A 13,352-nucleotide genomic window follows, 5' to 3' on the forward strand; every position below is an offset into this window, starting at 1 on the left:
AACAGTGCAAACAGAGCATTCGTGTCTCTACACAACACAGGGCTCAAGTTAGCAAATTAAGCTATACTGTACTGTAACAAAATCCTTTATTTTCCATTCAGTACTGAATTTCCATAACTTGACAATTTACAACATAAACAAAACCTATGCAAAGGTTGTATGAAAGACACTCCAGCTGTCCTTGTCACTCAGTAGAATTGTAGAATTGTGAAAACCAAAATAAATGTGTCATTTTACCTCACCCTATTAATTGGTTCTGACTCAGAGGAAAGAGGAAGAGCCTCAAAGTTTCACTTGTTCATTACATAAACAGCCAGGCTGGCTTCATTCATGTCTCTTGATGTGTAATATCAGATAAGTTGTAAAAAAGTGAGGCTACACTCTTAGAAAAAAAGTTATATCTAGAACCTAAAAGGGTTCTTCGGCTGTCCCCTTTCCACAGAAGGTTCTACATGGAACCTAGAAGGCTTCTACCTCTAAGAGTGTACTTTTGAGTGTAAAGAAATGTCTGTGCCTGAGAAAAATAATTTGAGAGAAGGAGAGGTGAGAGAAATAAAAAGTGAAATAGAGAGGACCAACAGACCAAATTCCAATGTTTCCAAAATGGTGGTTTGTGACTCCTTGATGGCATCGTCCAGTTGTAACTGATTCCTTTTGGGTTGCAGCTAGACAGAATAACAATAAATCATAATGGACTGCATTTATATAGCACTTTCTGGGAGCTCAAACCGTGATAAATTGGATTTGTTTATTAGATGCAAAATAAGATGTGCTTCAGAAAAAAAGTGAAGGGAACCAAAAATAGGAACTATTCTTCCATAGAGGACACACTTGGGGAACAGTCCTTTCAATCACAAAGTTCTGAAGTGAATGACAACTTTTACTACTGTGCAATAACATTGTTGAGAGAGTTCGTAAAAATAAAAAATAAAACATAAATAAATGAAACATTAAATCAGTAACATAGAGACCATGACAAATGTAGACAGTCCAGTTGCTGGGTTATTTATTTAGGTAAAGAATGTACAAAACCCTCAGCAGTGAATGTCATGAAATATAAACAGTAAAAGGGAAACATTATACTATTCGTTTCAGTAACAAATGGAGCGACAAGGCTTCAGTACCACTTCTGTTGTAGGTAACCATCGTATGGTCCTCTGTAGCTCAATTGGTAGAGCATGGCGCTTGTAACGCCAGGGTAGTGGGTTCAATCCCCGGGACCACCCATACGTAAAAATGTATGCACACATGACTGTAAGTCGCTTTGGATAAAAGCGTCTGCTAAATGGCAAAACAAACAAAACAAACTTCTAAAGACCAACCCTTCAAACATGGAGCTCAAGAACCTCTCTCATTGGCCAAGCTGTATTCCAGCATACAGTCTCCTCCTGTCCCTCAGGTCTATCTCTCTCAGTGTTTGGTCTGGCCCCCTCCAGCACTACAATCTGTCCATACACCACCTCCTCTGGAACTTCCCTCTGTTTCTCCCTCTTCTTTCGAATAGTGATGTCAGCACATTCCAGTTCTGGACTCTCATCAGCATCTGTGTGGAGATGTTGACATGAGTGTTTTGGGAAAAAATGGTAGGCTACTGCACACACCATTTATTGACATTTAACATTTGAAGTATGTAAGCAGCCTACATAAGCTCTAATGTTGATTTTCAAAGTTAGAAATAGCATCCATTCACCTCCTTCACATGCACTTGGCCAAACTGTAGATCTGAAAATAGGCCTATCGAAATGTATCTAGGCCTACAATAATGTCAAAACCACAACATAAAAAAACATCTAAAGTAGTCACATGAGCAGTCACATGAGCTGACTGAGTGTTGTTACCATCGGTGTTGATAGCCATCTTTGACATTTCTAGAGGTGTTAGATTGTTAGACTGTCACATTACTGACCTGTTGACTGTGGAGGTGTCCTCCTCTTGCGAATACAGTAAACTCCCACCACCACTGCAAGGACCAGGACCACAGCTACTAGTGAGCCTATGAAAGACCCATAGGATCATCCTGCATGATATGGTGAGGATTACTGTATGTAAGCCTTCAAAGGTGCATTTAACCCCCAATGAAAAAAATATATATATTTATAATTAATCCATGTTTGACACAGTCCCTCACAAGTCATGCATGACAACATTCAAGCTTTCAAGATAAATTGCCTTTGGCTTCTTTGGAATAACCTTATTTGGCAAATAGATAGATGTGATTTTTTTAGCTCCTCACGAACCAACCCCTCCTCCCACAGTATGAAACACACAGAGAGAGCCAAGCTAACGTTAACTAGTCACCCATGTCTTGAATTCCTTTTGAACGACTCTGGTTACCAGTATGTAAAAAAAAAATCAGTTGTACTCCGCTGGTCTCCAAGTACATTCCATCTGAATTCAAGGTTTCTAAACAATATTTAGCAGAATCACTCCTCTCTGTGTTATTTATTTGAAGTGTCCCATAATTGATAAAGAACTCTGATCTCTGATCACACTGGTGCAGCGATGGGGTGAGGTTGTGTTTTTCTAAGCGGGAGGTAAGCTTGGCTTCTTCTTTATATGTTGTCGAGTAAAGCTTAAACCATGTATTTAGATTGTAGGTAGGTATTGTAGTTAGGTATTGTAGGTAGTTTATCTAGGTAGTTATTGTAGGTAATTATTGTAGGTAAGTATTGTATTCAGCTGAGCCCAGTGAAGCACGAGGCTAGCTAACCCACTACCTGGACCAATAAAGCTAGCTAGCGGGTAGCTACTGGTATCTATTAGCAACTGTGGATAGTTGTTTCCAATGTTATTTCACGCTTAAGAGTACCTGTAATTATGCCAGCTAGCTACCTACCATTCAGCTGTTTTTCTAACCTCATTATCTGAAGTGTTAACGTTAGGTAATTAGTATCTACTGTACTTGAAATGTAGCTTGCTTGATGCTACCTGGATAGCTAACTAAACAATAGCTGGAACGACCTAGCTGTAATGTTTGGAGACACTTTCTCTCCGTTGGGACAGACGCGAACTGGCTGAGTCGATTCAGTAGCTAGCTTTACACTTAACTAGCTAACAGTAGCTACTAAGGGTAAGTTATAACCTACATTTATTTTAATTTTATTTTTACATACTGGTAACCAGAGTCGTTCAAAAGGAATTCAAGACATGGGTGACTAGTTAACGTTAGCTTGGCTCTCTCTGTGTGTTTCATACTGTGGGAGGAGGGGTTGGTTCGTTGACAGGGAGCAATGGCTAGCTAATATGCTAACTATTCTAGCTAGCTAACTAACTGGCTGAATAAGTTGACGACGTACTCACTCAAACTGTCAAAACTAACCCCAAAACTTTACACAACGTTAGACACGGACACAAATTATCGGTTTAGCGTGTTAACACACTATTGGTAGTTTGTTGTAACCGAGTATTGGTGCTAAACCATGTTATTGGAAGCTAGCATGCTAGTTAGCTATGGCGTCATAGGATACGGTGCCCTGGGCGGTTTTCACTGAAGAATACTGTACCAAGTTAGCTAGCTGAATAAACTTAAGTTAGAGTCTATTCCTAGAAAACATTGAACCGCTGTAGTTTATAACAATTATAATTTCTAAAGTGGAAGTTGGGAGAGTTATAATTGAGTGTTTCAGTGAAACGGAAGTGAGGGAGGCCATGCTCTCTCGCTTTCCATGATGTTTAGTTAATTTCATTCCGATTTCCTTTTTATTATTGTAGCCTTTTCTGTAGCCTGTCAACTATGTGTCTGTCTATCCCTGTTCTCTCCTCTCTGCACAGGCCATACAAACGCTTCACACCGCGTGGCTGCTGCCACTCTAATCTGGTGGTCCCTGCGCGCACGACCCACGTGGAGTTCCAGGTCTCCGGCAGCCTCTGGAACTGCCGTTCTGCGGCCAACAAGGCAGAGTTCATCTCAGCCTATGCTACCCTCCAGTACCTCGACTTCTTGGCGCTGATGGAAACATGGATTACCACAGAAAACCCTGCTACTCCTACTGCTCTTTCCTCGTCTGATCATGTGTTCTCGCATACCCCGAGAGCATCTGGTCAGCGCGGCGGTGGCACAGAAATCCTCATCTCTCCCAAGTGGACATTCTCTCTTTTCCCCTTGACCCATCTGTCTATCTCCTAATTTGAATTCCATGCTGTCACAGTCACTAGCCCATTCAAGCTTAACATCCTTAGCATTTATCGCCCTCCAGGTTCCCTTGGAGAGTTCATCAATGAGCTTGACGCCTTTGATAAGTTCCTTTCCTGAGGATGGCTCACCCCTCACAGTTCTTGGTGACTTTAACCTCCCTATGTCTGCCTTTGACTCATTTCTCTCTGCCTCCTTCTTTCCACTTCTTTCCTCTTTTGACCTCACCCTCTCACCGCCCCCCCCTACTCACAAGGCAGGCAATACGCTTGACCTCATCTTTACTAGATGCTGTTCTTCTACTAATCTCACTACAACTCCCCTGCAAGTCTCCGACCACTACTTTGTATCCTTTTCTCTCTCGCTCTCCTCCAACACTACTCTGCCCCTACTCAGATGGTAATGTGCCGTTGCAACCTTCGCTCTCTCTCTCCCACTACTCTCTCCTCTTCCATCCTATCATCTCTTCCCTCTGCTAAATCTTTCTCCCTCCGATCTCCTGATTCTGCCTCCTCAACCCTCCTCTCCTCCCTTTCTGCATCTTTTGACTCTCTATGTCCCCTATCCTCCTGGCCGGCTCGTTCCTCCCCTCCTGTTCCGTGGCTTGACGACTCATTGCGAGCTCACAGAACAGGGCTCCGGGCAGCCGAGCGGAAATGGAGGAAAACTAGACTCCCTGCGCACCTGTCATCTTTTCACTCCCTCCTCTCTACATTATCTTCCTCTGTTTATGCTGCTAAAGCCACTTTCTACCACTCTATATTTCAAGCATCTGCCTCTAACCCTAGGAAGCTCTTTGTTCCATTCTCCTCCCTGCTGAATCCTCCTCCTCATCCCCCTCCCTCTTCCCTCTCTGTGGATGACTCCGTCAACCATTTTGAAAAGAAGGTTGATACATCCGATCCTCATTTAGTATGTCAAATGACACCGCTGGTCCTGCTCACACTGCCCTACCCTATGCTTTGACTTCTTTCTCCCCTCTCTCAACAGATGAAATCTTGCAGCTTGTGACGGCCGGCCGCCCAACAACCTGCTCGCTTGACCCTATCCCCTTCTCTCTTCTCCAGACCATTTACGGAGACCTTCTCCCTTACCTCACCTCGCTCATCAACTCATCCTTGACCGCTGGCCATGTACCTTCCGTCTTCAAGAGAGCGAGAGTTGCACCCCTCCTCAAAAAACCTACACTCGATCCCTCCGATGTCAACAACTACAGACCAGTATCCCTTCTTTCTTTTCTCTCCAAAACTCTTGAGCGTGCCTTCTCTAGCCAACTCTCCTGCTATCTCTCTCAGAATGACCTTCTTGATCCAAACCAGTCAGGTTTCAAGACTGGTCATTCAACTGAGACTGCTCTTCTCTGTGTCACGGAGGCTCTCCGTACTGCTAAAGCTAACTCTCTCTCCTCTGCTCTTATCCTTCTAGACCTATCTGCTGCCTTTGATACTGTGAACCATCAGATCCTCCTCTCCACGTTGGGCATCTCCGGCGCTGCTCACTCTTGGATTGCGTCCTACCTGACAGGTCGCTCCTACCAGGTGGCGTGGCGAGAATCTGTCTCCGCACCACGTGCTCTCACCACTGGTCACCGACAATGATGAGACAGCTTTTTGGGAGGATGACAGAGACCTGGCTGTGTGGTGCCAGGATAACAACCTCTCCCTCAACGTGATCAAGACAAAGGAGATGATTGTGGACTACAGGAAAAAAAAGAGGACTCATCGACGGGGCTGTAGTGGAACAGGTTGAGAGCTTAAAGTTCCTTCGTGTCCACATCACCAACAAACTATCATGGTCCAAACACACCAAGACAGTTGTGAAGAGGGCACGACAAAGCCTATTTCCCCTCAGGAGACTGAAAAGATTTGGCATGGGTCTTCAGATCCTCAAAAAGTTATACAGCTGCACCATCGAGAGCATCCTGACTGGTTGGGTAGGGTAGTGCGTACGGCACAGTACATCACTGGGGCCAAGCTTCCTGCCATCCAGGACCTCTATACCAGGCGGTGTCAGAGGAAGACCCTAAAAATGATCAAAGACTCCAGCCACCCTAGTCATAGACTGTTCTCTCTGCTACCGCACGGCAAGCGGTACTGGAGCGCCAAGTCTAGGTCCAAAAAGCTTCTTAACAGCTTCTACCCCCAAGCCATAAGACTCCTGAACAGCTAATCATGGCTACCCGGACTATTTGCATTGCCCCCCCACCCCAACCCCCTCTTTTACGCTGCTGCTACTCTGTTTATTATTTATGCATAGTCACTTTAACTCTACCCACATGTATATATTACCTCAATTACCTCAACTAACTGATGCCCCCGCACATTGACTCTGTAACGGTACCACCTGTATATAACCTCCCTACTGTTATTTAATTTTACTTCTGCTCTTTAATTATTTGCTATTTTAATTTTTTTCCTAAACTGCCTTGTTGGTTAAGGGCTTGTAAGTAAGCATTTCACTGTAATGTCTACACCTGTTTTATCCGGCGCATGTGGCAAATTAAATTTGATTTCATTTGATTTGACCCATGATCTCACTTCTTCCTTTCACAGACCAATATGTAAACATTTTAATATACAATAAGGCATTTCATAAGATATGATATATGCTGTACCTAAGCGAACAAGAGATCTTGAGAATAGATTTGCATTACGGCTATAAGAGGAAATGTGATACAAAATAAATAGTCACACCAGATTTACACTGTGAAAACGTTGTATCAGACTGGGTGATCAACTTTATACTGGAATATCAACCTTATACTTTAGGTTATTTAGAGAAACACATTTCCGTTTTTACAGCTGTGTATGTTACACAGTTTCTCTGACACAAACTCAGTCAGTTGTCAAGTGCTAGTTTTAATATAGGCACTCCTCCCAGAAGGAAGGACCATCCATGGTGCAAGAAAGGTTGAGAAACACTGTTACACCACACAGGCCATGTGGGGAGTGAATGTTTTACATTGAAAATCAAGGTTTATGAAATGTTATGAAGCGTTTCATTCCAAAACACTATATATCCATTTTCAGAAATGTTGGTAAATGAGCTTTTATTGTTTAAAGAACTTATGAGAGAGATTAGTGTGTTTTTTCATTATCTAATCATGGCATGCATGTGGTTTTTCAATGACAGACATTTGTTTAAATCACTTGATGGTTTCATTTCAGAGAGACAAATAATCATGTTTTATTGCAAAATGCTAAATATCCACTCTCAGAGAAATAAGTAGTACTGCTATGTTTTACACAGTCAAATGCAACAAAAACAAATTTGATTTGATTTGAATAAATACATTTTTAATAAAAAGCTGTACAAATTATACATTTGTAACATAAAAAAAAAGAAAACATTATAAACAAATATTAAATACAGTAATATGAGATTTGTATGTAAAACATTTACATTTTGGTCATTTAGCAGATGCTGTTATCCAGAGTGATATACAGTAATCCAATGCAATTTACAGTAAGTGCATTAATCTTAAGATAGCTAGGTGAGACAACCACATATCACAGTCAAATATATAGGATACGAAGATTCCATTCCAGCTAAACAATGGATACAGTATATAGCGTTTTGCAAAAAAACACATTTTATGAAATCTATTAAAAAAATGTGAGAAGAGTAATATTTTACACGCACTTGAAGGTACCCATAAGCAATCATTTCTAATGAAAAATTGGTGGATATATCATTTTTGAAGAAAGAAAAACTCTTCAATTAATGATTAGGGCCACAGAAAATGTTGTGGCAGGTCAGATATGTGTTTATTTAGGGGAAAAAGCTACTATTATTTTCAATACAGTACTCTATTCTGGACAGAAAACATACACACACAAAAAACAAATATTTGATGAATTAAGACAGAGTGTGTCCGTTAGTAGTACACAGTTGTTTGAAATACAATGAAGAACAATATCGAAAAGCCAATTTACATACATTAAGCTTCCTGTATTTCACAGCCTGGCCTCCTCTGAGTCCACTGGTACCCTTGACTGAGCGACTGAGAGAGATTTCATCTAAGATGTTTGCATGTTTGCCTTGATGTGGTCTTCCAGTGGTGATCACCAAGTCTGGTTTTGGTGTGGTGCATGGCTCGTATTTGAGGCCTGTAAGCAATTAAAACAGAAACTATACAGCATCTGAGATGAAAACTGGCACACTGAAATGATTAATTTTCTTTGATAATCATGATGATAATCATGACGATGACAATGATGATGATGATGATGATCAATATAATTACAAAATAATTTATCATAATGTGTCCAAATAAAGGCATAAAGGCAGATAGTACTGACAACAGACTATAGCTTACCTGGACAAGGTGAGATTGTCTTGCTGGTGGTAGCACTGCATATGTAGTTTCTGACGGTACAGGTGAGATCTCCAGGCAGGCCATTCCTCAGAGTGATGGCGCTTCTTTTGTAACATGGACAGTCCTCAGTGTCTCTCAGCATCTGTCTGTCCAGAGTCCATCTGTACTGGGGAGCATCACCCTCAGAGGAGCAGGACACCCTCATCTCTCCATGGGACAGACACTCAGAGGATAGCTGAGGATAGGACACTGGGGCTGTGGAGGAAGAAGAATAGACTGCTTTTAGCTAAATATGTAAGAAGTTCATAGACAGTGGGTAAAGACAGGAAATTGATGGTGACTAAATACGGAGATTACTGTGTTTTTTTTTAAGTTTCAAAAGGTTCTTAAACCACCAAATTCTGTAGAATCTACTTCTGCATTTTACCAATGTACCTTGAATGAGTAGTTGTATTTCTCTTGCCCTTGACATTTCAGATTTTGAGTGGAAGACTTCTACACAATATTCGGCAATCACTTGCAGTTGTTATCTTAACATTAACCATAGAGAATCCTAATCTAAAAGATCCAAAAGATTTAGAAAAAAGTGATTCAGGCTGTCTTTCGGAAATTATTTTAGTCAATATATCTGAATCACATGTGAGGTCTTTTAAACCACCCTAGTCTATTGACGCACCTTTGATAACATAAAAAAATCCCCATCAAAATCCATCAATTTAAGTTAGAGATATCTGTTTTGTGCAAGGGCAGCATCTCAATCCACCACATCTGCCTATGTCGGCCTTCCACATCTGCGGTGGAAGGTGGCCGAGCTACAGCGGTGTTTGTCAGACCATGAGACATCCAGAAAATCGGTCTTCTCACGAAAACCGGCTGTAGCGTCTGAACGGTTTGGCCTAAAAAACTAATATGACCACTCTAAGGAAAGATGAGACTCTCACAAACACGTCCGAAGTCGATACCGAACACGATAGTGTTCTCCGTTTTGCTCTACGACCCCCACAAATGTCACGGGACTCGTCTGAAGGTAACCGGTACATGTTTAATTAAATGAATGGAAGTATGGAGGTAGTTTTGTGCCTACCCAAAACAGGGGGTTAAATATGTGTCAAAACAACAAAAATATTTCCTGAGCTTTCTTATATCTCCTAGATATATAGGATAGACGCTTCATAAATGTATTCTTTATGATTGATTTTTGGACTTTATTTTTTGCCATTTCCTAATGTTTTATTCATTTTTAATGCGTTTGTATGGGATTTGGTACTATTTATCAAATATTTTTTGTATATATTTGTTATACCTAAAGGGGTCCTAAAATTCTAAATCAAATAGCTAAATGATCCATGATATGACCATGGTATGACCGATTCCATATGTCAGTTTATGTCCCCCCCACTACATCTTAGACTTTTTATAGATTCCCTCTTATCTTCCCTGAATTTATCTTCCCTCAATCTATTTTGTCTGAATCTATTTTCTTGATCTTCCCTCATTCTGTTGTACGTAATTCCCTCAATGTATCTGGCCTCAGTCTATTTTCTTTATCTTCCCAAAATCTATCTTCCCTCAATTTATCCTCCATCAGTTTATGTTCCCTGGGACTAGTTTTCAGATGGATAAAGACAGTTCCTCCCAGAGTTCTGTAACATGGAGCTCCAGTGTAGCATTACAGTAGGTCTCCATGCCTGAGGATTGAGACAAAAATATGTATCCATCACAATGCTGACTTTTGCTGACTTTGCACTTGCCTATTGATCAAGCAATGCATGAGAAACTAAGAGTTGGCCCAGTCTTTATATAGGGAAGCCAAATGGGTTGTCCTGTTTGTGTAAAAAATCTCAGTAAACATTCAGCTAATATAAAATGTGTGTGCCCTGTGATAAAATAAGCCATGACACAAGTGTAAAGTCAAACTTCTTATTTAAAAGGTGTAACAGATATTTATCTTGGGAAGAAGTCCTCAATACACTTCTCAGGGAAATGTATTCATGCAGAGGTCAATATGATGCCATGCCACATCCAATCCACAGCTCTGCCTATTCATGCCATTATTGATACCCAGCCAGAGGGCTACAACTGTTTAAGCAGGATGATCATGGCCCACTGGCTGGACTTTTTTACAGGGTCACCAGAGTTACTAGGTGCTGTTACATTTGCATTTACATTTTAGTAATTCACAGTTAGTGCATTCATCTTAAGATAGCTAGGTGAGAGAACCACATATCACAGTCGTAGTAATTACATTTTTCCTCAATAAAGAAGCTATCAGCAAAGTCAGTGCTAGTAGGAAAAGTCAAGTGCAGAGTTTTGTCTTCTTCCTGTTACACCACAAAAATTAACTCCCAATCATCATTATAAAGGCAACGTACTGTAATTGTCATTGTTTTTTGTATTTTATTGCAAAAGGTTATACTCACAAATGTTATAACGTTATTACAGTCACTGACAGCAGTATATACTCATTTGAAATAACATTGAAAACATTAAAAGAACAATAAGATACATTTTCAATAGAAAGCAATATTGTGTCAGCAACATCTCACAGCTTGGTTTTGTCCTCACAGCATCTCTGAGGACATCCACTTCTTCCTCTAAACCTCTGGAACAGTAAACCTCTTCTTTTGTGTATCCTGAGTAAGCACTCTTTGCTTATTCATCATCATCTGTGGAGAGAGAGAGAGAGAGAGAGAGAGAGAGAGAGAGAGAGAGAGAGAGAGAGATGCAGACAGAGAAAGATAGAATGATACATAGTAAAGGGAAAGAAAGAGACCAACAGTGAAATAAAAATATATATCAGATAGATAAAGTTACACATTCAGCAGAGTCAATGGTATGGGCTATATAGGAACAATGGTACATGTTTATTGACCTTGTGCTTGAGGACAGGTTTTCTTCTTGTAGAAACAGTATGATCCCAGACAGAAGGAAGGGAGACATTAGATACAAGCTATATAAGATAATGTATAATGTTATATATAAAATACATATTATTAGTAACAAAGCGCTACATTTAAGACACTTACCAGTAGGCCTACATAAGGAGATTTCTTGAGTGATGGTAACATTGCTGATATGGTTTTTCACTGTACAAGCGAGAGTCCCCACTACACCCTTCTTCAGAATGACGGTGTCTGTCATGTCACTGAGAAAAGCCTCCATTCCATTCAGTGTCTGTCCGTCCAGAGTCCAGCTGTACTGGGGACTGTCCCCCTCAAAGGAGCAGGTCACCCTCATCTCTCCATGGGACAGACACTCAGAGGACAGCTGAGGAGGGGACACTGGGGCTGTCGAGGAATGAGTAAAGACAGCTATTATTTCACTCTCTAAAACAGTCATGAATGTTAGGTAATGGTTAAGGTTGGGGCTAGGGTTAGTTAGAGTTAGTGGGTAGTTAGTTAGTTAAATAGTTTGTTGACAGTTGACATATATTGGCGACTATCCAAGTAAAGTGTTTCAAAGTTCTATACCTTCAGTAACCAGGAGTAGGTCTAATTGTGTTGTGTTCAGAAGCGTCCCCTCTAAGTTGTAAATGTTTAAGTCATATTTCCCATAATCAGCCTTCTCTGTGTTACTGAGCATCAACATCCCATCTTCCACATAGAACACTGCTCTGTGTTTTAAAGGGGGGTTTGTTGTGACTTTGCCGTTTTCTAATTTGAAAACGTTTGTCCCTGTGATGTTGTTCTTGAATTCAAGCTCATGTCCACTGGCGTTGATGATCAACTGGAGACAGACAGTTCCTCCCAGAGCTCCATAACACTGAGCTCCATCCTTTCTGGCATCACAGGAGGTCTCCAATCCTGCGAAGAGAGAAAAGGGCAGTTTTTAAGAAAAGTACAACTTACTCAACTGAACCTCTTTCATACTTTCACTTATTCACTTTGTGAACAAACTAATCATTTTACAAGCAAATGTATCTTTGTGATACTACATAAGTGATTTTGCTTACCATAAGACAGTCCCACTGATATCAACAGAAGTCCATTCACAGCATGCATGTTGATAAAGTCTCTTTCACAACTAAACAGTTATTAATATTAAGATCTGTATTAATTAAAGCCTGCAACCATTGACTCACAATGGGGGTCACCACTGTGTAGTGCAAAAATAATATCACAATCTTATTCAAATGGTCACTAAAACTGATTGAACACTCTAGCTACTTACGGTGTTTGTAGTTAGCTATGTACTACAGGAAAGGAAGTGTTTAAACAAATTCACTTTCATTTCACAGTGTCAGTAATGATTGGTTAAGAACATTTCTAAAGATACAACAGTGACACGAAGAAGGGAAGTGTCTTTATGTTACAGGTCCTCATGTAAAAAGCCTTCCCAATCTCATACATTTCTGTGACTGCACTATATCACAAGCGACATAAAACAAAACGCTGCAATGCAATATACACTCATTTACCATTCTAAATGATAATTAAAGCTTAATTACATCTATATCGGGTGAATCATTTAGGAATTACAGCACTTTTTGTACATAGTCCCTCCATTTTAGGGAACCAAAAGTATTTGGACAAATTCATTTACAGTACATTAAGGAAGTATTCAGACGCCTTCACTTTTTCCATATTTTGTTACGTTACAGCCTTATTAAAAAAAAAAAACATTTTCCCCCCCTCATCAATCGACACAAAATACCCCATCATGGCAAAGCAAAAACAGGTTTTTAGATTTTTTTTGCAAATGTATAAGAAATACAAGACAGAAATACCATATTTACATAAGTATTCAGACACTTTGCTATGAGACTGAAAATTGAGCTCAGGTGCATCCTGTTTCCATTGATCATCCTTGAGATGTGATTGGAGTCCACCTGTGGTCAATTCAATTGATTGGACATGATTTGGAACGGCACACACCTGGCTATATAAGGGCCCACAGTTGACA

The 13,352-nt window shown here is 40.4% G+C and overlaps 1 protein-coding gene across 1 annotated transcript; it reads right to left on the reverse strand.

Annotated features, from left to right (window-relative positions):
* Positions 1 to 10,845: 10,845 nt before the first annotated feature.
* LOC121544538 lies at positions 10,846 to 12,622 on the reverse strand. Its single transcript, XM_041854483.1, has 4 exons — positions 12,403 to 12,622; positions 11,921 to 12,253; positions 11,477 to 11,737; positions 10,846 to 11,116 (listed from the first exon to the last, which is right to left on the reverse strand). The coding sequence occupies exons 1-4, from the start codon at positions 12,449 to 12,451 to the stop codon at positions 11,103 to 11,105; spliced, it is 657 nt and encodes a 218-aa protein (XP_041710417.1). The 5' UTR covers positions 12,452 to 12,622; the 3' UTR covers positions 10,846 to 11,102.
* Between the last annotated feature and the right edge of the window lie 730 nt (positions 12,623 to 13,352).

This window comes from Coregonus clupeaformis, unplaced genomic scaffold (assembly GCF_020615455.1).
Source record: "Coregonus clupeaformis isolate EN_2021a unplaced genomic scaffold, ASM2061545v1 scaf1223, whole genome shotgun sequence".
In the NCBI taxonomy this organism is placed as follows: domain Eukaryota; kingdom Metazoa; phylum Chordata; class Actinopteri; order Salmoniformes; family Salmonidae; genus Coregonus; species Coregonus clupeaformis.